Source organism: Xenia sp. Carnegie-2017, unplaced genomic scaffold, assembly GCF_021976095.1.
Source record: "Xenia sp. Carnegie-2017 unplaced genomic scaffold, XeniaSp_v1 HiC_scaffold_23, whole genome shotgun sequence".
NCBI lineage: Eukaryota > Metazoa > Cnidaria > Anthozoa > Malacalcyonacea > Xeniidae > Xenia > Xenia sp. Carnegie-2017.
The window spans coordinates 797,089-822,457 of record NW_025813486.1 but is presented as its reverse complement, the minus strand read 5'-3'; the positions used below and the strand labels follow the sequence as shown (position 1 = coordinate 822,457).

Here is a 25,369-nt window from a genome sequence, read left to right as displayed (position 1 = left end):
CACTACCTACCCTGACACACGTTATCTTATTTCTTATATATTTTAGTTAGTGTAAAGACTGTTCTTGTTCTCTGTTGTTCATTCATCACTACCTACACTGACATACGTTATTATGTCGTTATTTTATTTCAAAAAACTGTTCGGGAGAAGTGTGTGAGAGGAAAATTTTGCCTTCAGTTCCCAACCATAAGGTCTCCCAATTCGAGAAATGACCTAGACACTAAAAGTTACGTTTATCTTTCAGCTGCACACACTGTCAAATCACAAATATTTAAGATCATGACGTCACACAACCCTGGCAAAATCCTTGCCTAACACAAGAAGGGCGAGGGAAACATTACAGCTCGTTCAGACTGAGTGCCGGAGAACGATACCCTGGTTCGGGCACAAATCTGCAGACCGTTCACACTACGTAGTACCTACTACCTTCGTCTATTAATAATTTAATGTTTTTCATTGTAAACAAGTTTTAAAACCACGTTTTCATTGGTGCCCGTGCCTGAGCACTGTACTTGAGTACTAACAATTTTCCTGGTGCCCAGACCCAGGCACTTTGACTCGGGCACCATCAAAATGTTGTGTTCACATTGGTGCCCGTGCCTGAGCACCGTACCGGGGCATTCAGTCTGAGCGCGCTATTAGACGCAAATTTAAACACTTAATACCCTATGCATCAGTGATCATTGCTGAAACAATCATCGTACATATAGGTATAAGAAACGTTAATTTTTAATGCATGCATTAGTCAGTCAAAAAGAAAATACGAAAAATCTATCTTATAAAGTCTTATTAAATGAGTGTAAAATAGTCTGCAAAATATGCGGAAATATAAGGCATGGAACATAAAACGCACGCTTAATAAATATCTTTGAAAAATTAGTCTGAACATTAAACATTAGTCAAAGATTACATACGTTTCCCTCCTAAATGCTCGATTGCAAAATGTTTGCATGATTAAAATTGCTTGCATGATTAAAATTGCTTCAAGCTGAGCATACCAATATTAATAAATAGCTTAATACTTGTTCCATCTACCTTTTGTCTTCGTAATCCTTGTGCAAAGCTGGCCAAATTCTTTGTTGTTGTTTTTGTAACTAACTACGAGAGAAACAAAAAAATGAATTTTTATTGAGGAAGTTCATCGGTGTTATATGAAATGGGGAAATCTTCAGACGCTCTTCATTAATAAACAGGTATGAAGATTATCAGAACAGCCAATTTAACAAGCTTTTAATACGAAGTGATTTTCATTCCTCATTGGAATTGATTTTAAAAAGTTGGTTTTTCAAATATGTTGACTAACATTTCAACCAAAATATCAGCATGATTTAGACAACAGCAAAATTTATAGGTCCAAATATAAACAATATTACACACGCTCTTATACAATGCCGAAAAAATCTTATGTAATTCAAGGGCTTTTTAACCGATCCTTTTGAATAAAGCATATATCACTTCACCACGAAAATCTTCAGTGAACTTAGAAGATATAAAATTTTAGCCAAACCTATTTGATTAAATGAAGATTACAGATTTGCCGTTTGTTCAAAATAAGATATGGAAAGCTAAAGCACGTTGAAACTCTGGAGCTTAATGAAGACGAGCTTCCGCATAAAATAATGAATATCCATTGATATAAGTATTTTCTAAAGACACACTTTATAATTGTCGCTTGTTTCTTTAACTTACAGCAAAATAGTACATGTTAATGCTTAGTTTTATATATGTAAACAGTTTGCAAAGATTGAAATAACGCAGAAATTTGTAAAAAAAGAACAGAAGAAAAGGTTCAATATTTCTGCTACAGTGATTGTATTGTGATTGGCCAAGTAATAATTCATACACTTAAATATTGCAAAAAAAATGAAATATTTTGACATCTTTGATTACACAATCATTCGAAAGAAAAACTGGGTTTGTTTGCGAGACCAACTGACGGGACACAATGCGTTCAACGACTCGACAGGAACCAAACGCAAAAACTTTAATAGAGTTTATGGATGTTGCAACGGATGAAGTAAATTCTGCTCTAAATTCATCGAAAATATCTTCAAATCATCGCCTCAAAAACCATCAGCAATTCTTGCAACGGCGTGTAAGCTCAACAAATCCTTGCATCAACACAAGAAGTCAAGTAAGAACAAGAAATCCCATGACTTTAAAGGAAGACGTACAAAAACTCGTACGAGACGCGATCAAAGAGTTGAAACATTCTCATCATGTCAGAGAGATGATTGAAGCCAGCTACAACTGGAATGAAGAAGGATTTACAAAGCAAGTTCTCGCCTCCAATACACCACAACTTAACGTCAACGACGAAAGATCAAAATTCATTCACCATACCTATCCTCTAACGCATTCACCAATAATTCCCTCAAGAATAAACCAAATACCACATTGCTACTCACCAGCTCAAACAAGCCCCATCAATAACAAAATGTCGGGCGTCATGTCACTGCCGAATTCGGACAACATCTACGATTTCAGCTCGCATAACTCGCTAAGCTCAAACGCTTTCCAATCAAATAACACTCAGCTAAATTTCCCAGCAAATGAAATCAAAGTCACAGAAATGGATTTGACGAGTTTATACACCTACGGAGGCAACGAAAATGCAAGTCCTGGCTTCGACAAAGAAATTGATAATTTTGATGGATTTCTATCTGGCGAAGAGCTTACACAAAATATCGACATTACAGATTTATACATTCCAGAACTATATGAACCTCGATATCCAACAGTGAACCCTAAAGAATATTACATTGTAGAAAACAATGTTGAATTTTCACCGAGTCTAACGACAGAAGATTTTATGTTTTATGACTGAAATTCAAAATTGCATATAAATTGGAAGAACAGAACTGACTGTTTACTTTATGCAGACGACCTTCTACTTCTTTCTCAGTTTAAATCTGGATTACAAAATTGTCTCAACAAACTCAATATAGTTTGAGCAAAGACGTTACAGCAGTAACGCATTTGAAGATAAGATTTGCAGGCTTTGTAACACCAATGAAATCGGAAATGAACGACATCTTATGTTTTGCACAAATACAAAATTGATCGATATAAGGAAAAATTCATGGAAAATCTTTTTAGAATAAATAGATCTTTCCAAACTTTTACTGGAGAGACTTTGTTCATTTACTTAATGTCAATGAAGGACAACTCAACTAATGAACTAACAGGGAAGTTCTGCTTTGACATGTTAAACGCATTTGTTTATAGAAATAGTCGGTAAACAGAATTAACTCCAATATAATTTATTAAACCCAAGGACTGATTATTATCTTTAAAAGATGTTATGTACTATACACCTATTGTGGTGTCTTTGTCATTGTTTTTGTAAATATCATCAAACAGTTCTGAAAAATGTAATAGCTTGAAGGATGATTTACAATAAATAACTATAAACGCGTTAGATGCACTGAGGAAGAAACCAAATGTATATTTTCAGTTTTCACCAACATGTATTGCACGCTTTTTCTGTTTTCACGAACTTATTAAATAAACAGTTTAGTTTTGTATCTTCGTACAAACAATAAATAAACGTCCCAAATGAGAAAACTCAATTTTTAACGCCCCACGAGGCAATCCACGCCACAAATCATAAATCAAAGAGCTTCCGTTATTTTTTTCACTGAACAAATAAAACTTAGGCCTACCTTCACAATTTCTCATCCAACTATCATTTTTCATCGTTATATGCATCATTTAGTCGCCCAAAGACGCGAGTTTCTTGAGAAATTAGTCAGAAAGACAAGTGTTTATTTGAGACTTTGAACTCAAAAGAAGGATCAAAGTGCGCTGTGGGCAGGCCGTGGTGGTTTGAAATTCCCGCATTTAATTTCAAGCCTTATTCTTAGGTCTATCCCAAAATTCGGGCAAATTACTCTAAACATGGCGGATGAGCACGAGTGGACTTTCGAGGAATTAGGGATTACATCTTGGTTAGTCAAGCAGTGCGCCGCAATTGGGATCAAAAAACCAACAGAGATTCAAGCTAAATGTATTCCAGAAATTTTAAAAGGCCGAGATTGTATTGGTTGTGCGAAAACAGGTAGCGGGAAAACTGCTGTTTTCGCTTTGTCCATATTACAGCATCTCTCTGACGATCCTTACGGAATATTTGCGTTAATTTTAACACCCACGAGGTAAATTTACTTCATATTTATCGTTGTATATCCTCACACTGAGCAGTGACTTTATACGATTCATTTTTCATATTTAGGGAATTAGCTTTTCAAATTGGTGATCAGTTCAAGGCAATGGGCAAACCAATAAACCTACAGACTTCTATTATCACGGGGGGAATGGACATGATGGCACAAAGTCTAGCCCTTGCCAAGCAACCACATGTTGTCATAGCAACTCCAGGTCGATGTGCAGACCATTTGCAAAGTACAGACACTTTTAATCTACTCATCAAGTACTTGGTTTTGGATGAAGCTGACCGCCTCCTTGAAGACAATTTTGCACCAGACTTAGAAGTGATATTGAGAATATTGCTGTAAAACGACAAACGCTTTGTTTAGTGCAACTTTAAATGATACAATCATAGAGCTACGAAAGATCACTTCAACTGACCCATTTTGTTACAGCATTGAAAATAAGTATGATTCTCTATATATTGGCATTGCAAGCTCAATAATTGAACCAGTCATATTCATATACATGTTTTGTCGTATTAAGGAGAATTTTTGAGATTTTAAATAGCACTTTAGTGTTGCTATGGTACAAATTTCAATTTTTTCCTATTTTTCGGATACTTATACCAAATATTTTACAAATTAAACTTTATAATCATAAACAAGAATGATATAAGTGTCTAAAATTTCAAAAAATTTTTTCATTTTTTCAAAATGCACTGCACTCGGAAGGGGACGACAACCTTAAGTTCCTAGAAATCTATTGTTATCTAGGGATTATAAAATACTTTTATGAACAAGATTCCCTCAAATTCTTGATTTTTCTATGTCACTGGCTCTGTATTGAGACACTTAATATTCAAAGTGAGGTCTCTGACTAACTGATCTCTATGTAGGGTGGCAACTGTTGCTGAACTGGACCAGCGATATCTTCTAATCCCAGATCAAGTGAAGGACTGTTACATGGTTTACATACTTCGTGAACTTACTGACGACAAGTCTGTTATTGTGTTCACAAAAACATGTCATAGTTGTCAAGTTTTGGCTGTTATGTTTCGAAGAATTGAACTGCCATGTGTAACTTTACATTCCTTGATGTCACAATCAGAACGTTTGTCTTCTTTGGCAAAATTCAAGACTGGAATTGTTAAAATACTTGTTGCCACTGATGTTGCTAGCCGGGGATTGGATATTCCAGAAGTTGAGCTGGTATTAAATGCAAACATACCCAGATCCCCGGATGATTATATACACAGGGTAGGAAGAACTGCGCGTGCCGGACGTGGGGGCCTGGCACTGAGTCTACTTACGCAGTACGATATCAAAGCTCTGCAAAGAATCGAAGAAAGAATTGGAGTTAAGTTGAGCTCTTTCGATACGACAGAAAAAGAAGTTTTAAGATATTTGAAAGGAGTTTTAGTCGCGAAACGTGAGGCTGAATTGAGAGTTAAAGACAGTGGTTTATTTGATAAACGAAACATTCAAAAACAGAAACGGGCTATTTTACAAGGTTTTGCTTCTAATTCTAAACGTAAAAGAAAAAGATTTAGCTTTGAGATCTATGTAGTGTATCTGAAAACTGTTGCGGGAACTCAATGATACGTCTAGAAGACAGAACTTTAATGTGCGTCATTTCAAGAACATTTCTAGAAGACAGAACTTTAATGTGCGTCATTTCAAGAACATTTCTAGAAGACAGAACTTTAATGTGCGTCATTTCAAGAATATTTCTATAAGACAGAACTGTGTCATAAATATATTGAAAACTCTAAGTCACGGACATTTTCTAATCAACTTTAACAATAAAAACCACGTTTTCAACTTACGTGTCAGAACTTTTGCACAACACTTTAATTTTACATTCACCAAAAACTTTGTACAACAATAAACTCAATTTACAATCATTTGCATCTCAGTTAGAATTATTTTCTAGCTTCTAGGTAATGAATTAATCACGAAATTCAAACACATTAACGCATTTGTTCAACGCGTGGCAACGCTTCACTCAGACCACGTTTTGCTATCAATCTTTCTAACGACTTCGTGATTACAAAAAGCCTGCTTTTGTAAAAAAATGAAGCGCAGAAAGTCGTCACTATTCACACTTGTGTACTTCAATATTTTTACTTTTTCCTTGCTTTACTTGCCGTGTCCTTAAGTATTTGGTTGTACCTATCGGAACGTATAAATCTCGGATAACTGTCTGTTTTCATTAGTTGAAAAATGTGCTCCTGTAAAAAAGACGCCATTTCATTAAAATTGAGCAGTTTATTTTATGGAGATTATGAATTTTCTATTATTACCTGTGCTTCGTCGAAAGTGTTGTATGAAGGATTGTTTAGATTCAATTTTACATGATTGTATGTCTTCGCGTCGACATTTATTGTGTGTGTTGCATCTTCGTTGAGAAAATCGCTAAAAATATTACAAAATGAAAATAAAAGCGATGAATTTATTTCGCAAACAGTTCTTTGTTCACTCATTTCATAATGACCCCGTTAAACAAGCTAAATTAAACCAGATGCATTTGCACATCTCAAACTCTACTTTTTCCTTCCAAAGAACTATGAAAAAGATTATTTTTCGTTAAATCCTTTCTACAACAATACCGAAGACCTTGCTACAATGGACCAAAGTTAACTGGAACATTCCCTCGAACAATTAACTAAATAAGTTTCTCTAGATTTAACCACATAAGTTCGCCAAGATTTGATAGTACATTTAGAAACAATTCACTCAAGTCATATCGAAATCCTCGCTATAAGATGACTGATTTTAATTTCCTTGGAGAACTAGAAACGTTAAAGGGTAAACCGAAAGGCATAAAATTCTATAAATCGAAAGTTTAAAGTCGATTTAAACAACAAGAAATTAATAAATTTCGCATTTATATAGTTTCTAAAGTTCATTATGAACTACTAGCATCAATAGCATTACAACTGCGATGTTACTTATCTATTGTATGCAGTTCCTAATTATATGGATCTTAAAAGTATGGATCTTACAAAGTATTTAATCAAACAACGATCTACGTATCTGTGTGTTTGAGTGAAAGTGGTTGTAGTGTATGTTTCTTGTGTACACCCATGTCCTACAACATCATCAAAAGTACCATGACTTTTTATTCTTACTTGAATATTTTTTTCACTAAATTAGGAACGTTCATTCGCGGGGTCTGCTTCAGTTCCTGACAGGCCAGCCAAAACCTAAAGAACAAACAGAACAAGATCATAAACAGCTGAAGCGTTGCGTTTATCGAATACATTGATACTTGCAACAATTTATGTCATATTCAGATAGTCATAGAAATTTCAAGGGCAACGAAAATCATGCCATCGTTAAACTTACCGTAGATTCTCTGCACTAAACTCTTTTTCTAAAAAGGTAAGAAATGTTTGTACTCCAACATGATCACTTAGCAAGTCCAAAAATGAATACGACCAACGCTGGATTCTGTTGGTAGTCAACTTTTCTCTGTTAGAAAAAAAAAATATATCGTAAGTCATCGATAAGAAAAACACAAAAAATCTCTTAGCATCATCGAACAGTTGCCAATATCAAAACATCAACTGGCCGTTTCCGGAAGACACCGACAAAAGAAAACGATGAAAAAGCTATAACTGCATCAACCTGTGCTACACAAGGATACAAAAGAACTCAAGAGTAAAGAAATAAATTCCATGTTGTATGAGTTCACAAGCCCTATTCCTTGTTAATTAGCTTACTTTACACAAAACGGGAAAGGCTCTTCAATGAACTGGTTTTGTCGACAAGACAACTAGCTAATACATTATTGAAAATGCCCTTCATGTATCGATAGGTCTTTCCATTCGTCCTATCACAAAATATAATGTGACTAAAAAACCCCACTAAGTGCTATGAATATATGAAGTTGGTACCAGTGGAGTAGCCAGCCTGAATGTCTGATGTGCACTCTTGCTATATGCAAAGATTTTAGTGTTCACTGACTACAGAGCAAAAAAATCTATTTCTAAAGAAATAACGTGACCAAATCTACTGAATAGCTGTCTTGCTGGTTCGTATAATCTTATTTTATTTATTGCGAGAATTTTGACATTAACAGAAGATTAATAATAATAAAAAGATTAAACCGCGCATTGAACATTAGCATTTATCCGCCATCCCAAAAGCTCTGCAATTACACAATTCAAGTAATAAGGATTCCTAAAATGTTTTTAATCAGACATTCCATTCCAATGCAATCTTCAGCTGTTGCCTATTGTATACAAATATGTATTGCCTTTTTTTGCTGAGCTTTTGGATAGCAAAAACAAATGCTTATATTAATATATTGGGATCTTCTTTAATTAGAATTTGGATTTTTGCGATTCTTACATAACTCAATTTCTTAAAATGTCGCTTCTAGGAGTTTAATGCAATGCAACTTTGACAGCAACATATTTAAGAATCGTGATTTCTTAAATTATAAAAATATATGCTATATTACGCTCTTTTGAGCACTTTCTTCCAGCATTTAACAATTCTATTGGAAATATACAACTTATGTACATACATGAAACAATTCAATAATATTGTGTTTTGTGTTTAAATCGCTAAACTATTTGTCACTAATCAGGTTAATGTCTTTCTCTCTCAATAAATAATACTCAGTTATATAACACGATACGCCAAAAGCAACATGACTTTACGCAAACAACAAAGCTAGTTTAGGTTACAACACAAAGCTCTTCACTTTGATTTTCCCCCTAGTTTTCTAGAGGAGCCACAACATACCCACGCAAGTATAATCATTACTTCCACGCGTCAGACACATTTTTATGTTAAAAATTTTAACATTAAAGAATCGTCACGAAAGGTGTTCACACACTTGGGAACAAAATAAAACAAAGCCCCAAGGAAGGAACGTTTCGACAATCCAAAATCGTCAACAAAAATAGTATGCAAAGAGCTATCATTTTAAATATATTATAAATTCAGATTTGTATTAGACCACGCGATAATTCTAACGAAAGGCAAGTGGACGAAGCGAAGAAGCCACCTTTCTGAAAGATGAATCATATCAACGAACCCCCCACTACTCTATGTGACTGCTATTAAGAATCTGAAACGTTACAGAATCGAGAGTTTGTCTTAAACCAAGTTTCACCAGGTTTTAGGGTTAAGCTAAGGGGAAAAGCTTTAATGAACAACTTATCTATGGGTGTCAATATAATAATGAACGGCTATATGCTTACAACTTTACACTGCGGCGCTGGAAAGCTGACCCGGTTGTCTTAGACGACTTGAAGCTACGAATCGACATCAATCTTACTGGTATACGACCTCGACAACAGACTCCAGTGTGATAAAGTAGATTTAAATCCTTCAAGAAAGGCGATAGTACAAACTCGAGCCCACGAAGATCGTTAACGATGATAGGAACAATCCAATGATTGGCAACAACAAATAAAACTCGATAAAAGAACAGGTTGTTTGAATATCTGCTGAGATTAAATGATTCTTTAATTAGCACACGGTCTAAAGTAGCGAAACGGCTCTGCACAGGTAACACCAAAATGTACAAAACGAAGATTTTGAGTGTGTTCAGTTGGGATTAGGAGATTTAAATCCTTTTTCATACACAATTGCGAACGATTCTGAACTTGTCTTGAGTTAGACAACACAATATCGAAGCGTTGAATCGGAAGGAAGGGGGATTCTAACGCACATGCTAATGTTGAATAGTTCAAAAATAAAAGTGACGTCCTCACTTGAACCAATCAAATTAAGAATTGACAAGATCCCAACCAATCAGCTAGTAAAGAGATGTAGCATGACCTACACACTTACTTATTCAAGGAAATACGGATCCTTGACTCATGTGTTGTACATCAGGTACCATAAAGTAATTCATATAGAATTTTGTTGTGTTGCTTGAAACCTTCATGTGGGCGAATTCAAGAGGTTTACGATATAACATCGAATGTCTTCGTATGGAAGGTTTGAAAATGTTGGGAAACATCTACAAGATCATCGGGATGGACAATGTTGATGACGTATACTTCCTAATCACAAAGAGGAAGAAGCCGAGACCAAAAAGAATATGAGGGAAATTAATTTTCTACATAGGCAACATTATGTTGAATTTTCTACTGGAAAAAGAAAACGAAATTTTGTCGACTTCACAATATCTAATCCTGCTTTAGCTATCTAACTAAAGGACAATATACAAAGTCTTTATTTGCAAAGTATAAATTGTTCAAGCATTTCCTTCCGCCTCAAACTCAGGGATGACTAACAGCGTTATGATGACAAACAGCGTTTTAACAAACATATATTATAAATTTATAACACTTTTTACCAGGGAAAAGACAAGGATCGTGATATAACAATAATAGATAACTTGAGATAACTGTGCTATACCGCTCTCCCCCAAGGCAAAATTCTTCAAGGATGCTTAAAGCGAATGTAATCGTGCCAGCGCTCCCTTTGAGCTGGTTTGACGTAGTGAATGAAACATGATTTCCCATATACAGAGCAAGCAGCATATATTACAGCTGTTTTATTGTCTATATTTACAGAAAGCGTTGGCAGAAGAAAGTACTAAAAAGTGATTAGCTGGCCCATACACCGCAAGACTGCTTAAGACAGCATGAGACAACAGAAGCGTAATTCAAGTTCCGTAACAATTTATGCCTTCAAACCAACATAGAAATAACGAACAAGAATATTTAATATTAAAATTAGATAGTTTCAATAATTACTATCAAAAGTTAAAGAGCAAAGGGTATTTTAAAATGGAGAAACTTGTAAAAAAACACCGCTAACAATTATAACATATATTAATTGTATTGTAAAGAAACTCAACAAGCGATTAAGCTTCTTGATAGAACAATTATCATATTTGATCTCTTCAGAATACTTGGACCTGATAGACATCTATGATCTTGGAGGCATTAACACAATCGCATAACGACTTAGCAAAATAACATTAGTCTGAGATGACAATGAGTGTGAGACTACTGCAAGATTTTCCTAACAATGTTACATTTTATAGTCAAACCTTTTTGGGCTTTTTGCTGACACCCATGAAACAAAACTCGCTTCGCGTTTCCTTCCCGGTTTAAGCATTGTGGTAAGATGCAACAGCAGTGGACCGACAACAATACAGGATACCAATTTAGTCGTAAAACGCGTGTGGCTTTTCTAAATTATGTTAAAGTCTTACATAATAAAACTGTCTTTTATGCAAAACGTACAACTGTCTTTGATGACCTCAGCGGAAGTAGACTTAGTGACATCACAATAGATCGAAAAGGATATAGCTTCAGACGTGAGAAAACTTTTTCAAAAAACGCAATAACAACAAATCAGAGCTCGCTTCCACCCTCAGACGAACTGGACCCACCTTGCATACAAATGCTAAATATTTAAATTCAAGGATTGTTTGTTGACTGTTATGAGTAATGGGTACATTTAAATCACTATCCACCTAGATCTTATGCTATCCACCTAGATCTTATGCTATCCACCTAGATCTTATGCTATCCACCTAGATCTTATGCTATATATTTATATGTGTATGAGTCGATGTAAGTATTAAATCTTTCCTTAGTTAATACACTTAATATCGTTTACTGTTCTAGATTGGACAAAGGGAATTTCGAACATTAGATGGTCTTCAATTATTTATCGAGAGTCAATCCTCGTGTAAAAAATGTAAGGTGGGCAAGCAGGTGACGTAAGACAAAGCAAGATAAAAATTCATGAAGGGCGGGTTGTGCCGCCAACTGAGGGAGCTGTAGTATCAAGATTGAAAACCAATTAAAAAGCAAACAAACGCAACATTATAAAACAAGAAATAATTGACAAAGATCACACTCGTGAATGGCCATTTGACGACAAGATTTCTCATTTAATAATTCATACATTCTAATACAAAAATATTAACAGCCATGTTTCTTTGTAAATGGACTAAAATGTTTTGCATCACAACAAAATGCCGAAATCTTCCATTATTAAAAGAGGCATATGACTGACATATTTCGCAAAAAAACAGCTCTGTTATTTTTTAAACATTGTACAGCAAAACTCCGTAGACCTGTAGTTTTAACTAAATATACATAAAAGACGACAACCTTATAGCTTATAATCAAGTGCATTTTTATAGATATTATTTTAAAGTTTATGTTGACATCTGCCTCAAGTTTAGTAGTAACGTATGTACTCTAAGTGTTTAGCAAAAAGAACTCTTCGTACAGTATAAATATGTTTACATTTCTCGAAAATGGAATGGATGAACGGTTTTTATTCGTAATCAGCTATCTCGTCACACAATTAGAAACTAATGCTTGGCTTTTTCGGTTTTATAGTTGATTATTTGAGACGAGTCGGTTTCAAAAGCGCGCGACTTCAAACGATTCTACATATGGTTAATAAATGATGTAATTTCAACATGACTAGCCGAGATAACTCAAATCGCGTGAACGGCCCGTTATCTATCTTCCGTTATCAAAAAAGATTAACGATTTAAGTATAACATATACAATGGATAAAGCATGCTTAATGGACAAATATATTACAGCTATTTACTAAAATATTAGAGCACATATAAGGCTTATGCCACATTATGGCTTGTAGCTGAAGACTGGAGGTAATTTTATTTCTCAGTTTCAAAGTCCAGCAGAAACAGACACACCGAACAAGTCATATTAATAACGCGTTAAAGCAGCAAATTGCTAAACAAACACGTCGAAAATGACGCACAATGAAACACCTGCAAGATTGTGACGCTTTGGACCAGTTTGAAAAGTTAAACTTGTCATGTAGATAAAGAATGTAAAAGAAAAGATAATAAATCATTATCTTGTCTTTAATGCTTCAGCACATGAGAACTATATGATGAACGGGTCTCATACAGCAAGAGTCGTTTTCTGCATGTTGTTCATTCATCACTACCTACACTGACACACACGTTATCATTTTTTTTGAATATTTTAGTTAGTGTAAAGACTGTTCTCGTTCTCTGTTGTTCATTCATCACCACCTACACTGACACATGTTATCTTATTTCTTATATATTTTAGTTATTGTAAAGACTGTTCTTGTTCTCTGTTGTTCATTCATCACTACCTACACTGACACACGTTATCTTATTTCTTATATATTTTAGTTAGTGTAAAGACTGTTCTCGTTCTCTGTTGTTCATTCATCACTACATTCACAGTTCAGAATCAAGCTATTAACACATAGTTGACCACAATGACAAAATGACAACACTTACATGACGCGACTATTCAGCTTCGGGAGGTATGGAAACGAGCCATCAGAGTGTCGACGAGTCGACAGAGTTGGTGGTGCATAATTTCTGAACGATGAAACCTGAGGTGACCTTCGAATCATTCTAACGACAAAACAACAAACAAACAATTGGTGAAAAAAGAATTCTTAAGTCATATATATATTCTTCAATAAAAAATCTTAATCAATAAAAAAAACTATGAATGGACATAGAACATTGATTCAACCATGGACGGTTTTTCATATTTTTGACAAGGGTGGAGCAAAAATTTGATGAGGATGATCTGGTAAGTGGGGTGTTCGTGTAGTGCTGGTACCGAAGGTGGTGTACAGATTTGAAACGTTGCCCAGAAAACTCAGTTCAGCCGTACTACAGGTATGTTTTGCTAAAAGTTAGGGAGTTAATGGTTTCTTACAGGGGGTGAGCAACTTATTTAGGAGTGAAATCTGATTTTATTGGAGGGTGGCACCCCCGTGCTGCCCTCAGAAAACCCCTCCAATGGTTTAAGATAACTTATAAAGACTCGTGCACTTTGTCTTCAAAATTACTCAAACTAAAATGTTAGCTGGATAAATACATAGAAAAATGTCATTTTAATTAATCATGGAAATAATTACAGCTCATGCTGTCTTTGATTAAATGAGAGAAATCTCTCTTAGCGGGAGTGGACGTATCCAAGCGACAAATGTAAATGTAAATGTTGCAAATCAACACGAAGTATGTCCTAGGTGCTATATTTCGGCATGTAAATATTGTCCGGCTGATTTCATTTGAATATACATATTGTTCACACTCACTCGTGGGTCAAATTTCGCTTCGCAATTTTAAGCATAACGAAGATTTGATAGTTCATCTTTAGTTTGTTGATAAAAGTCGCAGAAAGTTACCACGACGGCCTCAATTATCGAGCAATTAAGAGACAGATGTTTAATTTATTAAAATTTGAATAACTTTTTACACTTCCGCCGTCAAACGTCACTTAAAACATACAAAATATGCACTATTTTTCGATTTCGTACTTGCCATGACTGCGATATAGGATTTTTAGCTTTGGAATTTCTTCATAAAAAGGAATAGCTCGTGACGAAAGACGAGGTTCTTGTCTGTTGTCTCATTACCATATGCAATATAAACAACACATATTGGCGAAATATGGAACATCCCAGTATGTAAACGATTGTCGATTTCATCTAACATTCGTATCACTAAAATACTCTTCAAAAGACATTTTTTACGAAATAAGTTGTGACCGCAGGACTACTACTTGACTGAATGTCAAAACCAGAAATTCTCACATTCGACTTGGCATGCCAATATCTGTGTATTGTATATGATAATACAACTTTCTATTCTCCCTTCTTCGTCAGAACAAAAACACTAAAGGAAAAAGAATTACCTTTCCAATCCAAACAAAACAGTGTTTTTTTGAGTTGAGCGTTTCAACCGTTCTTGTCCTATCCTTGAATTGTCTCTGTCGGCGATATTTGCACTCTTTATAAAAGCCAGATAAATACAACATGAATAATAAACATTCGATTTTCCATATTAAAGAATTGAATATTCGATTGATTGAATCAATATTTACTAAGTTTCGTAAGTCATGACAAATACCCTTTAATCCTCTTTTCCTAAGCTTCGTAAACTAAACCTGAGAGGGAAATTTGAGAAGTCACGGGTGCTTCTAGTTCTGGTCTATAGATATGACCTATAGTTTGATACCGAAACTTGATCGAAATTCGAAACAATTGACCGGGGAGAGACTAAATGTAGTCTGTGATCGTGCGGTTCTTTAACAGAAATGAAAAAGCTTTTATTACAAAGTTTATTAAAAAAACAGTGCTTTCATTACATATTGGATTTAGTTTTGGATTTCAAATATACGTTGGGCATTTAGGTAAAACGAGATAAAAAACGGTCCAATTTCAATTATATAACGCAATTTCTGCGTAATTTTACGATTAATGGAAAAAATCGTTTTTTTACTCGATTGTGAACGAACGAGATGTGAACATGGGCCACCTGTCGGGTGACGACAGACTTGACAGTCGCCAAAATATCAGCCAATCGAGAAAAATCTGCATAACACATCATGAATAAGTTAATTAAAAAATCCAACTTTAAATTGAACCTTTCAAAATGTATTTTGCTTCAAGCAGAAACTCTTGCAAATATTTTATTTTATGATTCTTCTGCAGTGGGCATTGAAAATATACTATTGTCCACCCACCAAAGCGGAAAAGAAAGTCCGTCGGAAGCGGGTTGTCAAAGCAGGCTGCAAATTTTCTAATTGTTTGCTAAAATTGTTGGAAAATTTAATATGCCTCACTTTCTATCCAAATCCCTTGTTACGTTGTCGGATTTTCAGTACCCTTATTGTAAATTGCCTACGACGGCCCAGATATATTCACTACTTCATTCCTTTTTTTTTCATCTCACCGTGCACATTGTGTATGTTCAGAAACTTAATGGCTTTAAATATTCATGTTTGATGATTATAAACTTGGCTTGCATTGCCGTATTTATTTTCATTGCGTGCATTGTGAAACGTCTATCTAAACAAACCTTTCCTTTCGATGATTCACTGCATCTTCTTTGAACAAACGACTTCACGTCTTTATACTCCTTTAAACTGCTTGGGCATTTTTTAGTATCCATCAAAATAGATGGCCTCTGCGAGAAAATATCGAAATATTGAGAAAAATTTGTCTGTGGTATGTCAGCATGCATTCGAATAAACCTTCCCAAACCTCTTGACTTCGGCAAAGAAGGTTAAACTAGAGGAGTCAGATCTTTATCAATTAAATTGATGTCTTGCGCAAGAATAATTACAATGTAAATAGACGAACGAATTTAGCAACTGTTGTGACAGCTGTTTGCTTTCTTCCTCGCTCACGACCAACAATTTTAATTACAAGACGCGGAAAGATTTGATTCGGACTTCACATAAATAAATAATTCGAAAGATTTGTAAAAAACGAGATAGCATCACGCGAAATCGCGTTATTTTCTGTTTTGTCAACCAATACTGAAGTGTTCGACGCAATTTTCAAACCACAATCCTCAACGATAAACACAATTCTAGTTTTCGTGTTACATCTCTACGGAGCGTATGAAAAAGGCGACTTAAGAATCAACCTACTGTTATAATTTCAATGCCCTATCATTTTTTTACATACCTGAAAGTGCGTTATGTCAGATACGAACATGGGACACAAACTTTTCACCATTTGTGAGTTCAGCATAACTTTTAACACTTTGGACAATTTGCCATATGTACCATGAAATTCAATTAAATTGTGCATGTTAAGCCCTTGGGATTGAGCCCCTTGGAATTAGCATTAGTGAAGCAAGCATTAAAATTGTAACAATTGGCTGATTTCGAAAGGTCTAAATTTTTCAGCCATTTGTTTTGTTGTGCTATGAATTTTTTCTACTTTTGCTTCGCTGCTGGAACGATAGATTCAGTCAGCGCAAAGAAATAAATAGAAATATTCTAAAAATTGCCCAGCATGACAACAGAAGACGGCTGGCTGCCGGATTAAAACTTGCGGGTTGCTGCCGCAGTCTTGACCATTAACGTACGATTTAGCTTTCCAAAATTGGATTTTACTGCTTTATTTGGCATCTCAAAGAGCCACATTGTCGGGGCTCAGGCGGCTTGCAAGCAAAATTGCATAATTGGGGGTATGAGCCTTAAATTTTTGGGACAAATAGACTGTACTTATGATTATCAAGGAAGTTATCTATCTTCGGAGTCTACAAAAAAAGACTTATAAAATTGACGTATATTTGTGATATTTTGTCTGCTAATTACCATGCTGAGCCCACGGTTGCATACAGATTTCCATCTGCGTGCATATTGGTAAACCTCACGTCACTAACGCAAAAGCTCCTCTTGGGAACAGTAATGCGCCTTTTGAACATGAATGACGTAAATTGACTGCAACAATGGTACAATAATGATTACTGAACAAATAAATTCATAATTTTCAGCATTTTGGAGAAATTTTACAATGATTCTAAACTTTATTTACAGAACTTACAAATGTGAAACCCACCGCAAGCAACGTGATTACTTTTAAAAGGGAGAAAGAAACTGGGGGTGGGGAGCTACAGCCTGTCAACCTACCCCCTGATCAAAAATTATACAAGTGGCATTACTCGTGTATTCCAAGAGCAAATCTTTCAAAATTAATCTGGTAAAATTATCTATACAATTCGCTATAAATTTACAAGTGAATTAACTATGATTGAAGTGGAAGTTACAAAAATGCCGAATGATTTTTTGTAATATGTATGAATTTTGGCAAAATGGTAGGTTTATCAATTATGTTAACGACGTTGGCTTGAAGATCAAAACTTGTCACTTGGCATTAAATTAACACTCTACAAAACTAATGGCAGTGATTTTGTTTTCAATGGCAAAGCAAATCTAGCTTGAGTTTTGGCTACCCTGCTATACAAGATATTTCATTGTTTACTGACTTTTAAAGAAATAGATTTCTGAAGAAATGATTTATGAGGATAAATTAAAATTTACATAGCTGGACAAAAATCTACGGTGTCACAACATTTCTATGTGATGAATCTTTTTAAATGAGAAGTTGATCTCCAAGCGTTCGTGAATGAAATCCACTAAAATACTACTATACTAAAAACTATTTTTTTCATTATTAATAAATGGATTGTATTTTTTTACATTGATAACTTTGATTCCATAGTGTGTTGTTTTTTTTCAATAAAATTGTTGAGCATTAAAAGGCTTTAAGATTTATATTTTTTAAGACTTGAGATTTAAATTAAACAATAAGTTGGATAAGAAGCCTTATCACTATAGAAGCCTTACCACTATAGAAGCCTTATCACTATAGAAGCCTTATCACTATAGAAGCCTTATCACTTTACATCTTTCAATTTATGATTTCCTTCTACGTACACACCATCATCGTATACCGCCGTCATTCCCCGTCACAGTATTTTGCTGCACTTTTCTCAAGTTAGTCGGTGATCTGGGCAAAGCTTTGCTTTTCAAACCAAAAACTAAATTTCTTTGCTCTTCAGGATCAAGATTTGTGATGATATTTTCCACTTTCAGAGCGTAATCCGCATCTTCTCTTGGTGGAGTATTCTTTGCTTTTTTTGGCTTGAATGGTTTCAAAAGATTTCTACAAAAAGACAAAATGTATTGACTACGAACATTGCAACATACATTGATGTAACAAAGTATATTGACTAGGAACATTGCAACATGCATTAATGGAACAAAATATATTGACTAGGAACATTGCAACATGCATTGATGTAACAAAATATATTGACTAGGAACATTGCAACATGCATTGATGTAACAAAATATATTGACTAGGAACATTGCAACATGCATTGATGTAACAAAATATATTGACTAGGAGCATTGCAACATGCATTGATGGAACAAAATATATTGACTAGGAACATTGCAACATGCATTGATGTAACAAAATATATTGACTAGGAACATTGCAACATGCATTGATGTAACAAAATATATTGACTAGGAACATTGCGACATGCATTGATGGAACTGAAAAAATGCTTTAATAAATAATTCTATTTTGACTAACTGAAATAGAGAGAATTACATCAAAATAGGACATTGACAAGTCATCATTATTCCAGATATTGCAAACATATCATTTACTAAATCTTTGTAGATAATTTTATCAATTATGTATACTAACTACCCCTATCCATTATTACATATCATGCATTTACTATCCTGTGCATAATATGAATTATGTATCATCTACTAACCCCAAGTGTCCCACTTGTTCAAATATCGCATAATAACTATTCTTATCCATAATAACTATTCTTATCCATAATATCAATTATTTATCATCTACTAACCCCAACTATCCTCCTTATCTAGATATTATGTTTAACAGTCCCAATCCATGATATCAATTAAGTGTCATTTACTATCCCCCTACTATTCCCTTACTAAGATATCATGTATCAACTATACCTATCCATGACATCAATTATGTATCCTATACTAACCCCTCATATCCCCTTACTTAGATATAAAGTTTTACTGTCTCTATCCATGATAGGGGGTCTTCGTTAATAAACCATTGATCTTTCGATAATATATACATACTTTGGTAGCAGATCTTCTCCTCTCTCACGCCTGACTTGCGGGCTGGCGGGAGAACAACTACGTGAATCTAACCGCCTCAATTTACTCGGGCTGTCAGTGATCTCAATAAAGTCTGAACTATTGAAAGGCGATAGAACATCTTCACGTTTTCGTTTAAAGGATTGACGATGTAGACTGTTGTTTTTCATGTTTTCCTTTCCTAAAAGTAAAAATATTTTTTTGTTTGTAGAAATGCCGTTAAAATAATTGCCTGTTTTCTGTCATTTTACTAAATGTACCTAAAATTAGAAACACACACAATAGAAGATTAAAGAACGTTATACTTACTGTAGATAAAACACAATTAAACTGGGAAAAGTCAATTACAAATTAAGACTTTGGTAATATCATACATCATTTTACGACAAATGTAATGACGTAATGTTATGATGCGATTCACGGAAATGCAATTTGAAAAACATCACGTAATCGCATCAATTTAAGTTTGTAAAGTCAGCCCAATTATTTCGTCCTTCTAAATAAACTTTTAATGTTCGTTCATTGTGGAGACAATAAATTTCTACGGAAATGAATAATGATAACGTTCTGAAATTTACATAGTAGGACTAAAACTAGGGTTAGCTACGTCACTGCACTATTGATATAATGACGTCACTGCACTATTGATGTAATGACGACACTGCACTATTGATGTAATGACGTCACTGCACTATTGATATAATGACGTCACTGCACTATTGATGTATAGACGTCACTGCACTATTGATGTAATGACGTCATTACACTATTGATATAATGACGTCGCTGCACTATTGATGTAATGACGTCATTACACTATTGATATAATGACGTCGCTGCACTATTAATGTCATGACGTCACTGCACTATTGATGTTATGACGTCACTGCACTATTGATGTAATGACGTGACTGCACTATTGATATAATGACGTCACTGCACTATTGATGTAATGACGTCACTGCACTATTGATGTGATCACATATGAAGTCATTGTATAAGAAATGAAAGACGCAAAGTCTTCATGTCATTGACGGACGAAAAACGTTTGAAACCAAATGTTAATCTCTTTGCACAACAATGAGAAATTACATCTTTCCTTTGTTAATATTTAAATCAAATTCATATGACGTAATTCACCATCATGTAATAAACGACACAAAAGTCTTCATGACTCAATTTAATTAAAACGTTGTAAATGAAGCTGGATGGCTGAAATACAGTTTCATTTATCGCCTTAATCAGGTTTACATAAAATTCAACAGTTGTAATTGTCGGATAGAACATAAGAAAGAAATACAACAAATTATGACAGAAAATTAACTTGATGAGGATGCAAAGCAGCCTTCTCACACACAACTGAGAGCTGCTGTAGCCAATCCGCCACAAGCTTGACATTTGTTACATTTATAAAAAACAGTTAGTACAGCTACCATAACATCGGCTAAGCGGCCCTTCTCCTAAGAGTAGCAGCCTAAACTCAACAGTCTTAGTTACCAATATACATATGTCTATAGTGTTCCATCCAGGCTGGTGGGCAGGTGGACTCTAGTAAAACTGTACAGATGCAACAACAAACTGTGCTTAATATAACCTACACCACCTGCCACACAGATTCACAATAAGGTTCCCAAGGGTGTGTGAGAAAACATTTTCCGCCTTTTTCATTCCTCAGTAGGCAGAAAATAATACTTAACCCAGAGATGAAGGAAAAAGACTTACCCAATGATGATTTTGGTGTTTCAATTATATCATCACTTTTCCTTAATGTTATCCAACCAGAGAGTTTTTCCTGATTTTTCCTTACACAATCACCACATATATAATTGTCCTCACAATCTTCAGGGGTCGGAAGTACTGTGGGCTCAAGTACAAAGTCAAGTCTTGCTTTAGTTTTTTTATCAATAATCAATGGTCGTCCGCCAACCAGCTGTAATAAAACCCATTGATCCGCGGCATCTTGCTTTAAAACTCCATCAACAACACACCAATGAGCAACCCATTCCCAGTTAGCTGTAAACATAAAGAAATGATATAGTAAATGTACATTCTAAGTTATAATAAAATTTTTTAGTTTTTAAATGCATCTGTTACATTGAAACAAATACATATTTAGCTAATATAAACCTTTACCAGATGACAATTTCATAAGATACAAACTAAAAACAATCCGAGAAAGGGCATCTTGTAAACTTAAATTCAAGTTAATAAACAACACAATTAAAAGTGCAATATTTTGAGATATAAACCGAAACATTACACTTTTAATTGTCTTTTGATAGTTTAATAACTTGAATTTAACTTTATAAGATGCCCTTTTTCCGAATATGTTTTATTTTAGCTAAATATGATGCAGCAGTTTAGAAGGTGTAATTATTGTGCTTGTAGTGCTGTAAAACTCTTATTTGTCGACTTTATCTTATTTTTCTATATTTTTATGAATGTTTAAATACTACTATAAAGCATCATATTGATATCATATTACAAACAATGACAATTTGCATGCTAATAATTAATGCATAAGATTTCCATCACTACATAATGTTTATTTTTTTATGTTTTAGCAAAAAGCAAAGTGCAAATTGGACATTGTACACTATTAATTTTCATACTTTAATGCATTGTCTGACCTTATTCCGTTTCCATGGATGACAATTAGTCAATGCATGAAACTACTTGCACTTCATCAAAAGCATGTTTAATTTATGTAGCAAACTAATTCATTATGCATGCACAAATCCTGTGTTCCTTTTTTTTTGAGATACACAGTCGATTAACAGTTATTAAAACAAACCACATTATAAAGTAAATGGTTTGAACCAGGGAGTATCGTTACATGTTTGTAAATGTAGATCGTCCAGGTTGGTATAGTCCTGAGAAGGACTGTTTTTGTTGTTGTTGACTGACGTTTCGACAACCTTAGCGGTAGTCATCTTTTGACTCTGAAGAAGACTACTGCTAAGGTTGTTGAAACGTCAGTCAACAACAACAAAAACAGTCCTTCTCAGAACTATACCAACCTGGATAATCTACATTTACAAACAAACCACATTATGTTAGTGCAAAATAATGCCCTTAATGTGAGTGTACTTCTTGTTGTTCAATTTTCACTGTGAAACAAAAATCTTTGACACCAACCATAGGCATAATAGGTTGGCAGCAGGGATAATGGAAAGGCAGGTAACAATTTCAAATTAGGTTATTCATGATTGAAAATGTACCGACCTTTGCCCAAGAAATGTGATAGCCGGTTTGCTCAAGACACCACCAAAAAAGATAAATAATTTTTCTTATTTTACATGTCCTAACCTTTTGGTGTTGATGAATTCAAAGTTTCTTTGGCCTTTTCTGATGGTTTGGTTGTGATACTCAAATCACATTCATCTTTGTCCAAGACAGGACTAACATGGTTACTATTATTATCATCACTGATTGCATTTTCATGCGCTTCTTCTATTGTGCCAATGTCTGATAGTTGAATTGTTTCAAAGTACTGCCGTAGCCTTTCTATAAGTTCTGAATTCTAAAATAAAACAAAAATAAGTAAAAAAATATAGAAAGCAAACAAGCCATGAACAAGTGGGAATAATGACTTTAATGACTTTAATGACAAACAATAGGTACTCCTTATAGGGCTTTTCATTAACTATTTACAAAATTAAATACATATACATATTTGTCTTATAAATGTATGAAAAAAAGATTATTATTAAAAGGATTTTTAAAGATAAAAGTAACATTTCGAGATGGAACTACAAAAGATCTTTTAAAGCTTTCTTAAAAGAATCAAGAGACTTGAAATCTTTCACATCTTTGTCTAAATTGTTCCACAATTTGACTGTCCTATATGAAAATGTGCGTTGGCCGAATATGTTATTTTGAAAACAAAACTTTAGCTACCTTTCCAATTGCCTTTAATTTGTGCTTCTTACAAAGAGCTTGTAAATCTCTTCTTTTCAAAGATTTCAAATCCTTGGGAATATTTTCAACATGTGTTTCTTCCACATTTGTTTCGGTTTTCTTTGACTTTTTGCCTTTAGTCATTTTACAACCCATACAGTTCACTCTAGACACATTAAAGGAAAGATAAATAATCAGTGTTTTAGAAAATACGTGCAAACTTCTAATGGAACATTTGCTTTTTGGACAACCTAAACTAGCATTCTGTACTTCTTCTCCAAAACAACCCTCAGGGTTATTTAGACACAAGGCAGCAAATGCACTAACCAGTTATTTTAAAATTCAATTTGAAACGTAAAATCATTATACTAACTCCATCGTCTTTAGAAAACAAACACAACATTTCACATTAAATCGTTCCTTCTCGTTGCATTCATAATGAACGCAATTTTTACATTGATATAAGATACAAACAAAAGGATCGTATTTTAAAATGAGCGCCACACCAAATGTGAAAACTAAAGCGGCTAAATATACGAAGGATCAAAGTGCTTTAGATGTATTGGCTTGCAAAATATTGACATATTGTATTTCAAATCCAAATAAGGACAATCGTGTTCACCTGGTCGAAAAAACGCTTTTACGAAACAAATTTGTTGAATAGTTAGTTCATAGACATCCATGCAAAGAGCGAAAGTCTTCACATGTAGACAAAAGAGAACGCAAAGAAAAAACAGAATTTTTTTTAAGTCCACTTGGAAATGGCTGTTTCCTCTGCTGACGCCTGACAGCTGACTTCAACTGCAACTGTAGCCGGTGTGCTTTCACAATTGAACGTTTGAAATATTTCACGGACGACAAACAAAATAATGCGATTTTTCCAAAGATAACGTCGTAAAAACTTACCGGTTTTCTTCGTTATAAATGAATTTTATATTTTGATTATGATCTTATTATGGAATATAAACACAAGCATGGGCACGATCGCGATGACATTTGTAGGGAGATGAAGGGATTTGTAGGGTTTGACAGGGGCATAAAGTGCTTGAGATGTCTGATAGATGAGGTTATATAGGGATCAAGTCAATATTTTCTTAATTTTTCAAAATGGCCGAAAAAATTAGCGAAGGAGTGACTAAAGAAATTCTTCGTCCTGGAAATGGGAAGATGCCGAAATCAGGCGATACGATTACTGTAAATTGTACAGGAAGCTTAGTAGACTCGCAGAAGAAATTCTGGAGGTTTCTGAGACAGTTATATTACATGTTTTATTGGCATGTTTTATTTCGCTTTGCAATTGTATTTATTTTAGTAGTTGAACTAACAATTTTGTATATTTAGTACCCACGATGAAGGACAAAAACCGTTCAGCTTTCAAGTTGGAAAAAGAAGAGTCATAGCAGGTTCAAGCACGAACATTAGTCTTAGACAGAAAGATGATTAATGGGGTTAGGGTAGGGACTAGTGAGTAGCATGATGCTTATTCAGTGTTAATACAAACTTAAATATATTTAATATAGGTTGGGACGAAGGTTGTCTAACCATGAAGGAAGGTGAAAAGGCAAGGCTCGTCTTGCAAGCCCATAAAGCGTATGGTACTACTGGTTTCCCAGCCTGGAAATATCCTTTTAAACAATAAATTTACGATGGAAAGTTCACAAATTAATTTTACAAATCATCCATATGTTAGTCGTTTCACCCTTAACATCTCCTACCATCCCACCAAATGCACCTTTGCAGTTTGATATTGAGCTTCTGAAGATCAACTGAACAGAGGAAGACGTCAAGATACACTGCTAGCACTCGACCTACGTAGATTTGAATTTTCTTAAGAAATAATGAAGGGCAATATCAATAAAATATGTTTTCAATGAAATTTTTCTGTGTTTTATTTTGCCA

General features: G+C 34.4%; 5 protein-coding genes across 7 annotated transcripts; 3 read left to right on the top strand and 2 right to left on the bottom strand.

Moving 5' to 3' along the window:
* Positions 1-1,471: 1,471 nt before the first annotated feature.
* Positions 1,472-3,439, top strand: LOC124447882. Its single transcript, XM_046998877.1, has one exon. It carries the CDS (start codon positions 1,946-1,948, stop codon positions 2,825-2,827), a length of 882 nt encoding a protein of 293 aa, XP_046854833.1. The 5' UTR covers positions 1,472-1,945; the 3' UTR covers positions 2,828-3,439.
* Positions 3,440-3,893: 454 nt separating this feature from the next.
* LOC124447880 (probable ATP-dependent RNA helicase DDX49) lies at positions 3,894-5,969 on the top strand. Its single transcript, XM_046998876.1, is given in 5 exon segments — positions 3,894-4,154; positions 4,232-4,494; positions 4,497-4,523; positions 4,526-4,613; positions 5,045-5,969. Coding segments are annotated over 5 exon segments (1,335 nt in total). The 5' UTR covers positions 3,894-3,900; the 3' UTR covers positions 5,748-5,969.
* Positions 5,963-16,712, bottom strand: LOC124447944 (regulator of G-protein signaling 8-like). The gene is made up of 8 exons (XM_046998939.1): positions 16,587-16,712; positions 15,973-16,080; positions 14,807-14,901; positions 13,393-13,512; positions 7,497-7,622; positions 7,280-7,354; positions 6,452-6,563; positions 5,963-6,379 (listed from the first exon to the last, which is right to left on the bottom strand). The coding sequence occupies exons 1-8, from the start codon at positions 16,710-16,712 to the stop codon at positions 6,272-6,274; spliced, it is 870 nt and encodes a 289-aa protein (XP_046854895.1). The 3' UTR covers positions 5,963-6,271.
* A 1,456-nt stretch (positions 16,713-18,168) lies between these two features.
* On the bottom strand, positions 18,169-24,566 carry LOC124449608 (developmental pluripotency-associated protein 4-like). 3 transcript variants are annotated; one of them, XM_047000547.1, is made up of 6 exons: positions 24,377-24,566; positions 23,471-23,636; positions 22,880-23,093; positions 21,293-21,583; positions 19,553-19,751; positions 18,169-18,575 (listed from the first exon to the last, which is right to left on the bottom strand). In XM_047000547.1, the coding sequence occupies exons 2-6, from the start codon at positions 23,624-23,626 to the stop codon at positions 18,353-18,355; spliced, it is 1,083 nt and encodes a 360-aa protein (XP_046856503.1). In that variant the 5' UTR covers positions 23,627-23,636; positions 24,377-24,566; the 3' UTR covers positions 18,169-18,352. The 3 variants fall into 3 exon arrangements, with proteins under 3 accessions (XP_046856503.1, XP_046856504.1, XP_046856502.1); XM_047000548.1 differs by lacking the exon at positions 24,377-24,566 and adding an exon at positions 24,093-24,358; XM_047000546.1 differs by lacking the exon at positions 24,377-24,566 and adding an exon at positions 23,844-24,009.
* On the top strand, positions 24,560-25,346 carry LOC124449610 (peptidyl-prolyl cis-trans isomerase FKBP12-like). Its single transcript, XM_047000550.1, has 4 exons — positions 24,560-24,711; positions 24,812-24,873; positions 24,991-25,090; positions 25,186-25,346. Exons 1-4 carry the CDS (start codon positions 24,578-24,580, stop codon positions 25,238-25,240), a joined length of 351 nt encoding a protein of 116 aa, XP_046856506.1. The 5' UTR covers positions 24,560-24,577; the 3' UTR covers positions 25,241-25,346.
* The last annotated feature ends 23 nt before the right edge of the window (positions 25,347-25,369 follow it).

What these genes read in the sequence shown, in the direction of transcription:
- LOC124447944 (XM_046998939.1), bottom strand. Translation starts at nt 16,712, where the DNA reads ATGCACAATTTAATTGAATTTCATGGTACATATGGCAAATTGTCCAAA. An exon ending in TTAGTGAAAAAAATATTCAA is followed by an intron (nt 6,564 to 7,279) that starts GTAAGAATAAAA and finishes TAATATTTTTAG; the next exon opens with CGATTTTCTCAACGAAGATG. An exon ending in ACACTTTCGACGAAGCACAG is followed by an intron (nt 6,380 to 6,451) that starts GTAATAATAGAA and finishes TCTTTTTTACAG; the next exon opens with GAGCACATTTTTCAACTAAT.
- LOC124449608 (XM_047000546.1), bottom strand. An exon ending in GAATTCATCAACACCAAAAG is followed by an intron (nt 21,584 to 22,879) that starts GTTAGGACATGT and finishes TTATGTTTACAG; the next exon opens with CTAACTGGGAATGGGTTGCT. An exon ending in AACACCAAAATCATCATTGG is followed by an intron (nt 19,752 to 21,292) that starts GTAAGTCTTTTT and finishes TTTTACTTTTAG; the next exon opens with GAAAGGAAAACATGAAAAAC.
- LOC124447882 (XM_046998877.1), top strand. Translation starts at nt 1,946, where the DNA reads ATGCGTTCAACGACTCGACAGGAACCAAACGCAAAAACTTTAATAGAG.
- LOC124449610 (XM_047000550.1), top strand. Translation starts at nt 24,578, where the DNA reads ATGGCCGAAAAAATTAGCGAAGGAGTGACTAAAGAAATTCTTCGTCCT. An exon ending in AAAAAGAAGAGTCATAGCAG is followed by an intron (nt 24,874 to 24,990) that starts GTTCAAGCACGA and finishes TATTTAATATAG; the next exon opens with GTTGGGACGAAGGTTGTCTA. An exon ending in ACTGGTTTCCCAGCCTGGAA is followed by an intron (nt 25,091 to 25,185) that starts ATATCCTTTTAA and finishes AACATCTCCTAC; the next exon opens with CATCCCACCAAATGCACCTT.